Source organism: Emydura macquarii, unplaced genomic scaffold (assembly GCF_026122565.2).
Source record: "Emydura macquarii macquarii isolate MOO-44397 ecotype Brisbane River unplaced genomic scaffold, CSIRO-AGI_Emac_v2 contig_2768, whole genome shotgun sequence".
Lineage (NCBI taxonomy): Eukaryota > Metazoa > Chordata > Testudines > Chelidae > Emydura > Emydura macquarii.
In genome coordinates, this window is record NW_027132905.1 from 12,897,747 (window position 1) to 12,914,897 (window position 17,151).

At 39.5% G+C, this 17,151-nt stretch overlaps 1 protein-coding gene across 2 annotated transcripts in view; it reads right to left on the reverse strand.

Annotated features, from left to right (window-relative positions):
• NR3C1 (nuclear receptor subfamily 3 group C member 1) overlaps positions 1-15,533 on the reverse strand; it is a 155,385-nt gene extending 139,852 nt beyond the window's left edge. The window contains exons 1-2 of one of the 2 annotated variants that reach the window (XM_067566754.1): positions 15,336-15,533; positions 11,734-12,895 (exon numbers count right to left, since the gene is read on the reverse strand). In XM_067566754.1, the coding sequence (XP_067422855.1) occupies positions 11,734-12,881 (1,148 nt within the window). In that variant the 5' untranslated portion in view covers positions 12,882-12,895; positions 15,336-15,533. The remainder of the gene's footprint in view (positions 1-11,733; positions 12,896-15,335) is intronic. The other variant, XM_067566752.1, reaches the window with a different exon arrangement.
• Between the last annotated feature and the right edge of the window lie 1,618 nt (positions 15,534-17,151).

Below are 17,151 nucleotides of genomic sequence, written 5' to 3' on the forward strand. Positions count from 1 at the left end.
CTACAGTACTTGTATGAGTTAAATTGAAAAATATTTATTTTCTCTTTTTTACAGTGCAAATATTTGTAATAAAAATAATATAAAGTGAGCACTATACATTTTGTATTCTGTGTTGTAGCTGAAATCAATATATTTGAAAATGTAGAAAAACATCCAAAAATATTTATAATAAATTTAAATTGGTATTCTATTATTGTTTAACAGTGTGACTAAAACTGCGATTAATCACAACTATTTTTTAAAATCTCGCAATTGCGATTTTTTTTTTTAAATCGTTTGACAGCCCTAGAATTACATGATTTCTTTTTTAAGAGCAGGCAGAATAATTACACAAAAACAGTTGCACTGGGTCACAACAACAGTTTATCTAGCCCGCTATCCTGTCGTCTGACAGTGACAGTTCCAGGGCTACAAAGGGTATGAATAGAACAGGGCAATTGTGAATGATCCATGTCCTGTAAACAAGTCAAAGCTTCTGGCAGTCAGAGCTTAAGGGACACCCGAAGCATGAGGTTGTCCCTGTGAACATCTTGGCTAATAGACATTGATGGACCTATCCTCCATAAACTTAAATTCTTTTTTTGAACCCACTTAATAATTGTAGCCTTCACAACATCCCCTGGCAATAAGTTTCGCAGGTTGATTGTGCACTGTGTGAAATAGTACTTCCTTATGTTTTTTTAAGCCTGCAATCTATTAATTTCATCAGTAGATCACTGGGTCTTGTGTTATGTGAAGAGGTAAATAAAGCAATTCCTTATTCATTTTCTCCACACCAATCATGATTTTATAGACCTCTATCATTATCTTTCCTTAGTCATCTCTTTTCTAAGCTATACAGTCCCAGTCTTTTTAATCACTCCTTAAATGGAAGCTGTGCCATACCCCTAATCAGTTGTTGCCCTTCTCTGTACCTTCTCAAATTCTAATATATCTTTCTTGAGACTGGACAATCAGAATCACACACAGAATATTCAAAGTGTGGGTGTACCAGGCATTTTATATAGTAGCATAATGATTTTTTTTTAAAAATCATCTATCCCTTTCCTAAAAAATTCCTAGCCTTCTTTTACCTTTTTTGACTGCCGCTGCACACAGAGATTTTTCAGAGAACTATCCATGATGACTCCAAGATCTCTTTCTTGAAGGGTAACAGCTAATTTAGACCCCTATAATTTGTTATGTATAGCTAACATGTATAGTTATTTTTTTCCAGTAGGCAATACTTTGCATTTAACACTGAATTTTATCTACCATTTTGTTGCCCAGTCACCTAATTTAGTGCAATCCCTTTGTAAAATATTTTCAGTGAGCTTTGGACTTAACTATCTTGAGTTATTTTGTATCATCTGCAAATTTTGCTCCCTAACTGCTCACCCCCTTTTCCAAATCATTTATGAATATGTTGAACAGCACAGGTCCCAGTACAGTTCCTTGGGGGACCTCACTGTTTACCTGTATGCATCCATGAGTGAGATAGAATTTAAAGGAACCCCTTGTTAATATTTTGGCAACAGACAGAAATACATTTCAGGATGCAAACTGATCAATAATACAACTTCCATTTCACTATGTGAAATTTTGTGAATCAAACATTTCTTCAAATGAAATGAAGTAGTGAAAGGTGTTAATTAAATCTAGATTACTGATGTAAGAACCACCTCTCCCTTCATACCTAACTGATCTTAGCTGATAAAGAAGATACAATCATAAATCACCTTTGAAACTCGATTAAGGTAATCATACCTACTCCAAGACAGTATTTACAGATGTTAATTAATTTTTCCTTATGAAATATTTAAGTGGAACATCTGGTTTCCAAAGGCAAAACAAGGGCAAGACAGCAATATCTAACCCTAGGCAAATATCTAATACAAAAGAAAAAATAACTATGGTCAGTTTTTGTTGTTGCAAATTTTAAAATCTACTTTCTTTAGCACAGGCTAATTCAATGTTAGTTTCAAGATATGATCACCTGAGTTCTCCATATGTGTTTCACAGTTCCAACCAACAGGTGACAAATCATTTTGTGGACAAGTGGCCATTTCAACAGTAGCTTTAACATCTTGGTCACCAAATGAACTTTTACATTTTTAATTCTGCTTCTGATCATAAAACAGACTGAAAATTAAGCCTTTACAAGGAATGTTTTGTTATGAGACACAGCAATTACTAAATAGTTAAAGACAAACAATGAGAAGACAAATTATCCAAAACCCTTGGAGATTAAGTTTCTGTTACACATTTCTATTTTTCCTGCTAAGGGTGCAACTGGAAGCATTATTTTTAACAGTTATAAATTAAGAGTTTGGCCAATGGACAATTATTTTATCCAGCCAGTATTTTATTAGCTGTAGCCAGACCAAGAAGAATAACTAAAATCATTTGTTTTGAAAAAAGTGTCTTGTTATTACCATTTGAAAAGTTGGAACAAAGAGTAATCTTTATAACAAGTTCGGAATTCAAACCTTGGCTCAGGATTCAGAGTTATGTTTAAACTGACATGCTCACAAAGAAAGGGGACAGGCCCTTTTCCTTCCCAGTATAACTGACTTCTGCTTTTACTAGTAGAAATGAAATATCGAAATAATTTAGTGTGTCACTAGTGGTTTTTCTTCAAGACAGACTCGTATTTAACATATGCACAAGACATTAGCCAAAAATGTGTTCACTGCAAAATTATACTAAGTCATCGCCTGCCATTCCTTGTGGTGTTTTTCTTGACACAAAGTAGTACTGCAGTGAAGGAAAAAGGGTGAAGAACTTAGTCAAACAGTGCAAGAACTACATAATTTTTACTTTAATCTTCATCAGGGATGGTCCATGGTGTTATTTCTCTGAAAAGCCTCAAATAGACTAAAAATAAATCTAAGCAGAGAAGAAACTGTCAGAGAAAGTGATTTTGCCCTACGACAGAAATATTAAATACTCTATATTGTAGCACGCTATGCTAAGTGACAAACAGAAGAGATGACTACTAGCTATTCTCAAACTTTTAGTTTTCCTTTTCGTTATGTAAAAGAAATGCTAGCTTATTCTCCTCTCAATGTGAATATGTCACTCATTAGCTTTAATTTACGGGTTCCTTCCAAGTTAATTCCTGAAACCACTAACTTTAAAAAACAAACCAATATTCCCTTCCCTGAAAGAATTATCCTATGTCATCTTCAATTTAAAACAGTAGCCAAAAAAAAACCAAGCAGGGCTACTTTTCCAAATTTTTAATCTTCTACCATTTGGAGAAGGAGGGAATCATCTAAGGTACCTTGTGCTCCACCCTCTCTTGCTTAAAACCTTAATATATAAATGCATAATAAATGTATAAATGCATAAATGCAGCATATCATGGACACTCTGTTTAGTACAGTGCTAAGAACACTGCTGGAGCTAAAGAAATAATAATAAGCAAGCACCAAAAGGAAAAGCAGTTTCCTGTCATACTCAAGACAAATCTCAGATAAAAAGAAAGAGATATATTTCAGATTACTTATGGGGCTTGAACTACACATTGAGAGGACTTTCCTTCTGATTCCTGAGGCTGCTAGCACATCATTTGGCGCCTAGCATAAGTCACAATAACTTTGATGATGCTCTAACTTGCACCAGCTTCAGTAGCCCCAAAGGAGCCACTCTTGCAATGAGGGATCACCATAGTGCAATTTATTCTAGCACAAACCCTGCACCAGGTGCACTAACATATCCCCTATTGCCACAAGTACCAGGAGAATGTGTTGTCGAGACACATATGCCAGCTTTATGCCAACCGGGGATTCCCCAGGAAGTCAGTTATGCCATTTTGATGGCCCATCTGCACATACTATCACAAAGGGACTGTACTGGGGGCCAGGATCTGGCCTACAACTGCCAAAACTCAGTGAAAGCTACGTGAGAATATAAGTCCTACCTACTTTCAAAATAAAATACTGGTTTCATAAGTAATATTTTATCAAAAGCTAGACCCACCACCCTTATACATATTTGGCAATATCTTTCTTCTCAGACTATTCTCAGAATAAAGGTACTAATCAACATGAATAAGAATGCCAGAATCTGGCCCAAATTACTCAGGCATAATATACAAATGCTATGGTCTGAACCAATTCAAATTCATGTTTACTGAATACAAATTAAGTGTTTTTCTAACGAAACATACCATCTTAAATTATGCCTGTTGTTAGTAGTGTTTTATGCTGCACAATATTAACCAACATCATCAAAACTAATTTTAGGCCTGTGTTTTTATGTGATTTTAAAATACTTTCTTTTTTAAAAAACAGGTGAATCCAAAGACAACCACTCTGCCCATTTTTCTATTAAGAGTGGAAGTCAAGAGAAAACAATACTTTAAAAATAAATAAAATGGTATTCAGTGTAAGTGGCATGGTTCCAGATGAAGCAAATTTTAAAAACTTCCCTGGATTTCTAGATGTTTTCCTGTAAGAGAATATAAGAGAGGCCTATGTAATTCATACAAAAGTGATGATTTAAGAGTTGTAGATGTGATCTTTTTAATTCTGCTGCAAACTGTACTAAGTAATTGACAATTTATTTTTGGTTACACTTCAGAAAAGGCAAATAAATCACACTTGTGTTTTTAGAAATCCATATGTTATCTGAAGAATACACATGAAAATTATAGGAAAAGTAAATGTGGAAGCTTGTCTGCATCCATCAGGCAAGTAGACTGCCCAGTGTAAACAGGCAATAATCTTTAATACAATAATTTTACACACACTTGTAACTACAGCTTCACACAGTTGATTTATGAAAAATTGTATAAGTAAACAGGACTTGTTTTATGGTTTATAGTTTTATGGTTATCCCCAGCAGAAGAGTAAAACTAAGCAGTAAAAGTTCAATCTACTATTAAAAAATGGTTAAAGTATAAACACCACACCACGCAGAAAAATCAAATTGCTTTCTATCATTAAAACTAGGTTTAATCTGAGATCACTGTACTGAAAAATTATGTAGAATATAACAACTCTAGTCAGGCCTATACAGCTTTTCATACAAACCTACTCAGCTCTCCTCCTAGTACAACTGGGTATTTCAAGCACAGGGGGACAAAAATGGATTAAATCTTGCATAACTGATCATTTAACATAAATGCCCTGAGTTTCATAATATTTTAAGTCATGTGCTATAAAACATTCCTGATACAATCCCCTTTTGCCAAAAATGTCACTGTGTTTCTAGTTTTTAAAAAAAAAAATACAAGTATATAGTATTATTCCACCAAATTCACATAATCAAGTCAAACATTGTAGACATCCTAAAAACACATACTCCCACAATGCAATAAATCTATTCTTTCAACAAGAATACCTCTGTATAAAAGGATACATTTCTGCATGTGTGCCATAGAATGAACACACTGCAGTCTCAGTAATGCAACAGATCAGTTGTATTCATTGAGGAAGCTAAATCAAAAACGGGTTTAGGTTTACACTATGAGGTGGAGAAAGGGTAATCTTTATGGTCCATAAAGAATTAGCCAAAGGAACCTCACAAACAGGAATGTCATTCAAGTCTTTAAACTGTTTAATTTCTCTCTCTCTCTCTCACTCACACACACACACACACACACACACACACACACACACACACACACACACACACACTTTTATAATCCATAGAAGTTTCTGTCCAACAACCTACTTTCATTTCTCATTTCAACATCCCAGAATCTATGAGACCACTGACATCAAGATCACCACAAATTAGCACTGACAGAGAGGGGTCTGCCTATGCTTTCTATGAGAAAATGGTGAGTTGTGCTTATATCCTTTGGTGGGTCACATTTTCCACTATCAAGCATATCACTGTAAGTACTCTGATTTTTATACACTTCAGGCTATATAAATAGAATGTTGAAAACCCAGTGAGCTGCCAAGTACTCAGTTAAAAGTTGTTTTTAGTTCTCTCCTTAGCACTAATTACTCTAAAAGTCCCTCACATACTGAAAGACTGAATTCCCCAAAACAATTAGCTTTGAAGAGTCAGGCAGCTAGCTGGAGACAGACACCAGTTGATGAGTGTAAGGGGAGGGGAGAGAGAGGGCAGAGAGAAAGTTCATTTCAGAAGTCTCTCTCAGAGATCAACATGAGACTGGGTTACTTTTATTTTATTTTTTCAAAATAAAAGTTAGACCCCAATTTCTTTTCTTACCTGAAATCAGGTGATTCAGCCCTTTCCCACTTATTCCTTCCCCCTGCCAATAACTACATGGGCCTGGGTTTTTTTGTGGGTTTTTTTTTTTTGGAAGCAACACCTCTTGACTGCAACTGACCAGAGAAACTGTCCCTAATGGGAGATACATTTCCATTTTTTTTCTCTTCTTCCTTTATGGATTTTGGCTTCTTCTCTCCTTCCTTAAGCTTTCCATTACTCATTATCCCCTTCCCCAAGGTCCTCTAGCATTGGACATATCAGCAAACCCAGGGCATAACAACAGAAGCACTACCAATGTTAGGACTATTACATTAACATTGCCAGCAAGGCTTGAAAAGTGTACACAACTTTCTAGCTCCAGGCCTTCTAGACATGATGAAACATACTGTGCTGTGGTGTTCTCTCCCCCCACTTAGCTATACTTTGTCCCACAGAGCCAAGTCTCCTGCATCTGAGAGGAATAAAAACAGTTGTGTAGTGGATTTAATTGTAATATTGTCAGTGTAATGGTTTTCGAAGTTTAACTTCTTACTAGAGCAGGATGAACTATACAAAGTATTTGTTGGAAGTTGTTCAACAAATTTCACTGGTATTTATGGCAAATATTTGAGCCAATCAAACACCACAAAATATGTCAAATAAATTATTCAGTGAAGTTAATTGAAAAATATATTTACTGAATACTATTCACCCTACCATGTTTATTATATTTTTCTCCCTGATTTCACCCCACTTTTTCTGTAAGATATCAAGGTGTATCTTCTGAATTGCCTATTGATTTCTGACTTTTTCTGCCAGCTAACAGCTATAGCTCATCTCACAAGCAGCATCAGAGTGAAAGGGACATGACTCTCATCAGTTTTCCTGCTGTCCACAAGCCTTCTGAACATCAATAGTTGAAAAATGCTGTAGTACAGCTTGGAAAGCTTTGAGGAGCAGCAGGAGCAATGGAGCAGGCTGTCTGCAGGCTTAGAAATACATTACCACATCTGTTACCCCAGTTCACATTTGGAAGCTTATTTTCATAACCATAAGGGCTAGAATTTTCTTAAATTAAAGTTTAGATTCTGCAGAAAACTGACAGCATTCACCTTAGAAAGCTTTATACATCTGTGGGCAAATGGACTTTTCCAAGTCCTGATTACCACTGATCGCCTGTAAGACAGTATGCCATGCTATCCTAAAAAGTTGAAATATTTTAAGAATTGCATGACACCAACTCAAGACTGCAAGCATAGGGACCAAGTCAACATTAGGGGTTTTCATTAAACAACATGATTACATATCCTTTGACTAGAAGAGAAGCTTAACTCTCCTTCCCATATACATTTAATCAATACTTAATAAATTATCAATGCTAAGAACAAAGAGGATAGGTCTACACAAGACCCTATGCCAGCATAACCCTCCGTGTAGATGTAGCATACATCAAACAGAAGGAGTTTGTCTCTTGGTCGGAACACCACCTCTCCAAATGAGATTAGCTATGCCAACAGAATCATTCCTCTATTGGCATAGCTCCAGCGACACTGGGAGTTTTGTCAGCACAGCTATGTCACTAGAGCTGTGTGGTCTTTTCACACCCCTGACTGAGAAAGATATGCCAATATAAGTTTAAAGTGTAGACCAAGCCATAGACTAAAACACTGACAAAGCATTTTTGTTGGAAACATAAGCAATTCTCCTTCTCCACGCCATCAACACAGTAAGGACAGCCAAGATACCAGTCTTGACCTAATCCTAAAGGAATTAAGTTTCTCTAGAAATAAGGAAAGTAAGTGCTTCTTGGCAACTGTTTCTTTACTTCTGTAGCAGGTGACCAGCCACGCCAAATATATGTTTTGGTTTTGGGTTTTGTTTTTTTTTAAACCTTTGGCAAGTCATGTCATATTTTAATTTTAAAACCAGCAAAAGCTAGAACTACATGCCTCTGTCAACATTTAAAGAGGATTTCTATTCTTTTAACAGTAGTGCACCTAAAATTCATTAAGGACAATTTTAAAAAAACAGTGAAACAATCCTTTTCAATTGAAAAACAAAACAGAAGACAAAATAAACCATATTTCTGGAATTGGATTCACAATTTTAGAAGTCTATTTAAAATCAGAGTTAAAAAGCCTTCTATTCTCACCTTCCCCCCAAACTCCATTTGGAGTTTCAGGTTTACTGATCAAAATCCAGCTACTAGTTTAAAAATTCCTTTTCCTTTTTATGTCTTAATTAAATTCATTAGGGGAAAAATTCATCATCTCAAAATATGCAGAAATAAAGAGTTAATAACAGGTAGTGAAGTTGTGTGTGAGGAGGGAATGTCAGCGCTTTAAAATAAACCTTTGTCATTTGAACAATGATGGATTACCAGTTTTTTTCTGAAGAGGTCATTGGTCATGGCTAATGTTTGGCTACAACCTTATAGCTTTCTATCTGGCAGGGTGGATAAAAAAAATAATCTATAATTTAAAAAAATAAAATTGGATTTCTTATTAAATTAAATACAGGTTAATTTAACAACTATTTAAAATTAAATTTGAAAGTGACAACCTATATTAATGCCCAAATCTATTTAAATTAAGTACAAAAAATACTAAGGATTAGATTTGCTGACAAGTTTTAAAGAAAGTCAGACCACTGAGCTGGAACCAGGTTTGCTGAAGTGCTAAACCTGCTTTTGACAGCAGTAGCCTCTTCTGCAAATCCAGACAGAATATTCCGTTTATTCAGCTAGTACAATACAAAGACTAGTTCATTCAAAGTTAAGAAACCAATTGGGAGTTGAAAAATCATAAAAAGTTTATTTTCCTATGAGTAAAAACTAGGTGTGAGATGATGAGATTTACTAGTTCTAAAATCTTGAAGAACATGGTGATCAGAACCAATCAGTTCAGGTCACTAACTACAGACCATACTTTGTTTAATAAACCAGATTGTTTTAAATGCAAAACATGTTGTGGTAAACTTTTTTCTTACGTATGTATGAGCACTTTTAAGGTAGTTTTATTTAATAGAAAACTGAAATGCCATTTTAGGGCACTTTTAATTGAATTTTCACCCAAATAGAGCTCAATGTAAATCACAAGTAAAAAATTAATCATTTAGTAAATAAGAGATGCATCATTCACCATTTTCTAACATAACAAAAAATGTAAAAAATATTAATCTGAATAAATTTAAGTTAAATTATTTAACTGCTTAAATAAATGTGTATAGCTTCTGCGATAAACGTGCATCCTCCTGGTTAGCAAAAAGCAGCACCAAATTTATTGTAAAAGCTACAGTTAGCTGCAAATAACATATTTTAATGGTTACCAACTAATAAGAATCAATCTGTTTTAGGCAAAGAACTAGAATATACAAATGCACAAAATAATTAAAATCAGTGATTTAAATCATGATTAAAATCAGTGACTTAAATCACTTTGATTTAGACCAATTCACCCTGCCTTCTGTTATGGGTCCCATCCTTCACGGTGCTCTTCTGGATCCTTGTATGGAGTTTGATTAATGAAATACAGTACTTTCCAATGGAAAATATTAAACACATTGCTCAAGTTTGCTTCAGAGCAGCAGCAGCAAATACGTTTTTAATTAGTTTGTACTAGATACGTTTTACGCACAAATTATTAGAAAACAACACTATAGCTACTAACCTAATGACAAAAATATAATGCGTAAAAATGGTGGTTATGAGAAATAAATACATCCAACTAATGCATTGCTCGTAAACATGTATTTAAATGTGAAATATTCAGAACAACCAAACTGCAGTCAGCTTTAAGTCAGCCTGTAATATAAAAGTGAAAAAGATAAAATCCACTAATGATGCAGGAAATAAAAAACCTCATAAGGGTGGTCTTACAATTACATACAAAGTTAATTTATAGATTATTATTTCCATATGGATCTTTACAGTGGGATTTTTCTGTGTTTGTCTTCTGACGTTAAAATCCCAAATTTGAACATTTTGTTTTTCTTATTAGATTACATATAGGTTTTATAATGGTCACCAGGGAATGCAACTTATGATTATTTTTAAAGTGCAAGGACGTTAGAACAGATGTCTCTAGGGCTACCACCACACCACAAAATATTTTAACTAGCTTATCAAATGAAGAATACAAGGACACTATATATTCAAAGAGCAGTATTTCCATTCTAGTATAATTCTAGTAGTTTTCTCTGAACATTACACTAGAAATTGCTGTAAAACTTTTACAGAGCAAAAGACATTTATGATAATAGAATTCCAATACTGCCAGAGAATTCCAGGAACATAGTATAAAGTGTCACTTCCTGAAGCTTCAACTACACATACTTGAAAAAAAAACAAAAACAAAAAACACGTTACTGTAAGCAAATTATAATATGTCTCATTTCAATGTGAATGGAAAATGTGTAGCCTTGAAAGCTGTATCTGGTATGCCAGTAAGAACTCCAGCCATTAATCTGTAACTAGCAGAAAACTAATACAGTATTAAAGTCAAAGATTCCAACAAAAATCAGAAATATAGCATTCTTCATAAAAAGTGTTTATGCATAAAGTCAATAGCTGTAGATTTCTAAAACAGACTACACAAAAACTCAGTGAAGGCTGACAATTCATTGAGACAGACACCTTAAATGTTCCTATGAATACATACTGTACAAGAAATAAAGAACTGTTGAAGTACAAACAGGTGTCCCTACGAAGGTTAGGTCAAGCACCTGTGGTGTGAATGGGGGGAGGAGAAAATGGATGGCTGCTCACTGAAAAAGTTAGGGGGGAAAAGTTGGCATATGTCTCTCGCCCCAGAGTGGAAGATGTTATTTCTCAGCCATTAAAGACCTTAATTCAAGAATTTAAAACGCAAAAAAACCAAACGTTTGGAATGTTAGTATCAGTTGTAACAAAATAATTATTTTTATTTGTGAAAATTAAAGTGTTCCTCTGATTTTAAGTTCCACAGTTAAATTTTGCAAACCTGGATTGTCAGATGCAGCTGAATCTTCCTGCAAATACTCTTATCTTTTAAATGTTGCTATTGAACAAATAACTACTACAGATTTCATACTTGGAATTTTGTTGTCCTGTGTACTGTACTGTAAATACAACACCGAGATAAACCTAGTTCAGCTTAAAATCTAACCTACAAACTTTCCCAGCAAGAAAATTGTGTGTGTGCTGAACATTCAAAGTAACATTGAAAAGAAAAACGGGATATAATTATTAAACCCTTAATTCTTGAAAGTAAAATGTCATTTGCATCTGCTTACAAACTGATCTGAATTATTTTGTGCAGCAGATCTCTCTTGAGTCTTCATATTTTCCCCCTTAACTGATCTATCTTACAACATGCTTTATAAACAGGATGCCAGTTATTTTCTTACACCCATAACTGAACAAATAAAATCACTTTTCTTCTGTACTGTGTATGCAAAATGAAGCCTGCTATGAAAACCATGGATTACAAATGAGAGAGAAAAGATTACCAACTTTAAAGAAAAGTCGGCATATATTAATTATAATGCTAAATAGCTATATTTCTAATATTTTAATAAAGTTAGAAATAAAACTACTCTTACCTCAAAAAGCCATTAGAGAAAACAGGTCTGCCAGAAAAGTTCAGGGTTCCCATGGGAGTCATATTGTCATCTCCAGATCCCTGGCACCTATTCCAATTTTCGGAACCAGTAGGAAGAGATGGAATGACATTAAAAACTGGTTTCTGATCTTGTTGTTGAGAGAGAGATGTGGTATTCAAGTCATAATGATACAACTGTCCTCCAGACGTACTGACACCATGGACAGAAATCGCAGACATTTTATTACCCATTAGGTTAGACCCAGAAACATTAGCTTGACAATAAACTGGGCCCATTTTCTCTTGTTTTATTACCCCAGGGGTGCAGAGTTCAATGAAGTCTTCCTTTTCGGTCTTCACTTGAGGCATCTGCATTTGGGGGCTGGGTAAAAGATCTCCACGCTCATTAATTTTAGGCTTAGTGTCTAACAAGATGGGAGGCTTGCAATCTTCATTTGCATTTCCTTCCAAGAGAAACGCCTCATCTGCTGTCATAGGAGACAACAAATCCCCTTCATCTAGCAGCCTCCATGGGCTCCCATTTGGTTCCTTGCCTGGAGACACTAGTGGCAATTCTAAATCCTGCAGAATATCAAAGGTGCTTTGGTCTTCAGAGAACAACTTCAAGTTGCCACCGTTAGTGCCAGCCTGGCCTAAAGGGAGATTGCTGTTAGCCATAATTTGGAAATCCTGCTCAAGGGGAACCTCTACAGATACTGTCCCCTTTGAACCCTCTGCCAGGGTGGAGGACTTGTTCAAGCTTGCAATGCTTTCTTCTAGGAGCCTGAAGTCTGTTTCCCCAGAAGAGATGCCAATTTGGCCCTGCTGTTGAAATCCAAGTTCGTTTCCCATTACTTTTGTATCTGTCTCCCCCATATAGAGTCCCATTGAGAGCAACACTGCCTTGGAAAGATCCGGCTGGGGCACATTGCTTACTAGTCCTTTTGAAAAGTCACCCAAAACAGGCTGCTGTTTAGAGTCCGACTGAGAAGACGCAGGCAAAGGAGATGTAGAAGCAGGAGCCCTGACAGTAGCTCCACCCCTGAAGGTTGGATGAAAGTCCATCACAGTCCTTCCTTTGTCACTGAAGCGCACATTTTTCCCTGCTTCCTCCCCATCCAAGGGGTTTAGTGATTCTTTGGGGTCCATTATTTTAACACTAGCTATTAAAAAGAAGAAAGATATTTGTGCAGTTAGCACAGCAGTAAATGTTTTCAAAACACACAAAGCCGAGATTAGCAGCATGGTGAACCTAGTTTAGCCACAACACATGGATTTTAAAAGACACAAGCCTAACGTTTCTTGCTGTCACTGAACAAATCTGATTGCTCCTAACTATAATGGTGACTATATTTAAGAGCTTTTCTGAACTCTGGTTATGTGGTGATACCAGAAAAAAATGACACCCCTTCCCCTTAATTTTTCACAATTCCACCTAGCTGAGCTATTCATATGCCCAATTGAAGGAATATCAGATTAATAATGTCTTCAATTAACTTAGTTACAATTGCTTGTATGAGTTTTTAAAAACCTTAATTAGATTTCAAATGCACTTTTCTTTTTTTTAGCAGACAATATATTATTACAACCTCCCTTTCTAAATCAATCTCTCCTTTTTCTGGAGAGTTCAGATGCATCAGCTGGCATGCATAAATGCAATGTTAGAATTCTCCAACTACTTCCTCACAAATTCCCCACTGCCACATTAGACACACAACTCAAATGTTTTACTACTGCCCACTGATCTACTACTAAAACCCTTCCACCAAAAAACAAACAAACAAAAAAAACACACTAAGATGTAAAGTTTGCTAACTTCTCATCAGATGATCACTACTTCCAAAGAGTTCTCAAAGGTAACTTACATATCCTGAAATATAAACATAAAATGGAAGCTTAAACCCCCTTCCCCATTTACTGATCTTCCAATAAACATCTAAAAGAAAAATAAAGGCTTATTCTGAATAGGTCCAACACTACTAGGTAAAATTCAACCATGCACGCTAAGTGTCCTTACATAAAATTTGTACTTACGATCAGTTTTATTGCCTTTCACTTAGGGTGCACAAATAATTAACATGATATGGTCTCTTACAGTGTCCACATGGATAAATTTATATCCATCTTAATTTTAAACTCTCCTCACTTTGCGGCCCATTGCTGATCAGGAAAATAAGTCATCTACTGCTGCTATTAGCTGTACGAAGAAGCTCATGCTTTCTGTGCATCAAAGTTCAGACTGCAATCAACAATCAATGGGAGTTTGTATGTGCAAAATTATTTTCAATGTCAATTTAAGGCAACACTGATTAAAATGTAATTGTAGGGATGAACCACCCCTCTTCCCAAGAAGTTTAAAGACAAGAATTTTCTTATGGCTCTCACAAAGTTCACCATAAAGCATTAAAATAAGATTTAACATTGCACAGAAGGATCTGTTAGCTTCCCCCTCTTCCCCTTGCAGGGTGTTTAGGTGAGAACATGTACCTACATACACATGCAAATGGTGCCAAGTGTATTTCACGCCGCTTTCCTGACAGTTGCCACCAAACCCGAAACCAAAGCAGCGAGTGCAAATCGAAACGAGCCCTTCAGCAACTCTCTTTTCAAAGTTGCAGCGACACTAAAATATTATTCGGCCATTTAAAGTAGACGCCACAACATAAATCAGGAAAAAATAACCAGGTTCTGGTGGTGGTGGGAGGCGTGGGAGCCAGGGGAGGTGGAAGAAGGGGAGCAGGAGAGAACTGGAGTTACTGCATTTGACAAGTTTGCAAAGAGCCAGCATGCCAAAAAACAAAAACAAACAAAAAACCTAGTTGCACGAGTCGGTTTAACTGGGGGGGGGGGGAGAGCGGGGGAAGAGGGGATCCGCAAATATTTAGGCTTGTTGAACTGAAACAAATCCCCATTTACGAAGCGCAGCTTCCAGAGGAGAAATGTGTCGAGACCTGTTGAGCTTTCTCCTGGCACGCCCACTTCTGCCAAATAACAGCAGCCTTTTGCTATGAAAGTCTCCAACTCCAGGGGAGGGGGCTTTCCAGCCCCTCTCCCCTTTCTTTGCCCCACAACCCCAGAAAAAGATCAAGGAAGCAGCCACGTTTATTTGTTGAAAGGCGATTCTTAATCGATCCGAACAGCGGGCCATAAAAACATACCAATAAAACCCAATCTTCAGGGAGGCGATAACTGCACAAATACAAACCAGCTGCTGTATTCAAAAACCAATCCCCCAGAAGCATTTAAGTCGGTATCTTAAAAGGCGTGGACTCAAGCAAGGGCTTTGCATGGCCAAGTCACCCCACTTGTCCCAGCTCCAGATTTCACGGTGACGATTTAAAGTCAAGCGGCCCAAAGGAAATGGGCCAGGTTCCCCCTCCAGTCCCAGCCCGGCCCCAGGCTCAGCAGCGTCTCGGCCCGCGACTCCTCCTCTGACAGGCTCGGAGGGGGACGCTTGGCGGAGCTCCCTCCCCCGCCCTTTCTGCTCCTCGCGATTCCCCAAAGCTTCCCAAAAAGTTTAAGGGCTCCCCAAACCGGAGGCACCCCCATTCCCCTGCAGGGAGGGGGGCGCTCGGCGGGTTCCCCCGGCCAAACTCCCCTTACCTTGTCCGGGAGGAGGGGCGCTGGCACCTCTAGCCACCAACTTCCATGGCTCCCGCGGCGACACTGATCGGGCGGGGAGGAATAAACAACTCCGGGCGTGCGGAAGGAGGAGCGGTGAGGGGGGGAGGACGCAGCCGCCCCTGCGAGCGGAGAGAGCCCGAAATCCCACCCGGGCCGAGCAGCCCGCAGCGAGTCTGCCCCCCTTCCCCAGCCACTCCACCCGCCTCTGCCTCCTTCCTCAGCGGGCGCTGGCGCAAGCAGGCTTCCCCCGCTCCCGTCGGCGCCTCGCGCCCGGACCCGCGGTCCCTCCTTGCCTCAGGCAGCCAGCGACTCCGGCGGCGCTCGCCTCGGCCCCGCCACAAAATGGAGGACGGCGGCCGCCTCCTCCCAGACGTGCGGCGGGAGCGCACTCAGGCAGGGAGGCAGCGCGGCGCTCGCTCGGCGGAGACGGGCAGGCAGCGCTCGCTCGCTCGCACTGCACCGTGGGGCAGAGCCGGGGAAGGACAAGGGGGGAAACGGTGCGACCTGTCGGCTGAGCCGCTCAACTGCAGCCCCCGAGCTGCGTGCGCCCGAGCCGCTCTCCCTCCTCCGCCCCGTTACTCCCTCGGCCCCCTTCCCGGCTCTCTCCCCCGCGCGCCAAACTCTCCCTTCGCGCTGCTTTGCCCCCAAGTCGCTTCCTTCTCGTCTCTCCCCTTCTGTTACTCCTCCCTACCCTCCCCCCCAGGCAGCTGTGCCCCGCTGTCGGGACGGGGCCTCCTCAGCCCTGGCTGGGCGGGGGCTGGCCGGAGAACAACGCCGAGGGGGGCTGCTGCGAGGCGGGGCACGGGCTCGGCCTCGGACTCCGGGCCGGGCTGGCTCCTGGCGGGCCCGCTGGCTGAGGTTGTCAGGGCAGAAGCAGCCCCTGGTTGGTCACTGGAGAGGAAGCTACTGGCGGCTCCATTTCTTTCTCTTTCCACTTTATCATTTCCTTCCTCGACTAAGGAAGGAGCCCGCCCGGGGCAGCGGCAGGGCTGTCCCAGGGTCTGCGCCGTGCACACCCCCGCCTGCTCCAGAGGTGCCGGGAGACCCCCGCCTCTAGGGGAGGTGGCAGAGAGTCCGGCTGCGGCAATGACCTGGCGAGCCGTACACCCACGGAGGGAGATTTGTATGGCGGATCCCTGCCGCGACCCCACTTTTTGCGCGGGGGCTTGGGGAGGAAGGATGCCAGGGGCTTACACTACTGCCCCCCCCCTTTTTTTTTTTTGCAACAGGGGAGGCTGCCTGATCACCTTCTCTCTCTCTCTCTCTCTCCTTGTTACACTGGGGAAGGTTTTAGCTCTGTATCAGTCAGTTGTTGTATTTCTAGCTGCCTGTCACCACAGTATCCAAGCCTTAAGGACTCTGCGTCCCTCGTTTATCAGCTCCTTTTAGTACAGTCGATCACTCTCTCTGCTCTTTCACATGTTCTCCCGGCAGCCCACCATTGTTATGGCTGCCTTGTCCTCTGCTCTGATCCTACCTCCCCAGCTGTACCAGTGATTCCAACCCTTGTTGTCCCCTCCCTGCCACAGTCCCTCAAGGCTCTATCCTCAGTCCCCTCCTTTTCTTCCTCTAGTCTTTCCCTGGGCAAACTTATCCATTCCTATGGTTTCAGCTATTATCTCAATGCTAAGGACAACTAAATCACACTCTCTGTGCCACTGCTGTCTGTCTGACATCTGGTCCTGGATGCTGCAGTATCATCAGACCTGTCAGTTTAAACAGATTTTCTGCTGAGTTAATTTTTTGTGTCTGCAGAGCTCCAACTTCTTCCTGTTGGAGCTACCAGTCAAGCCTG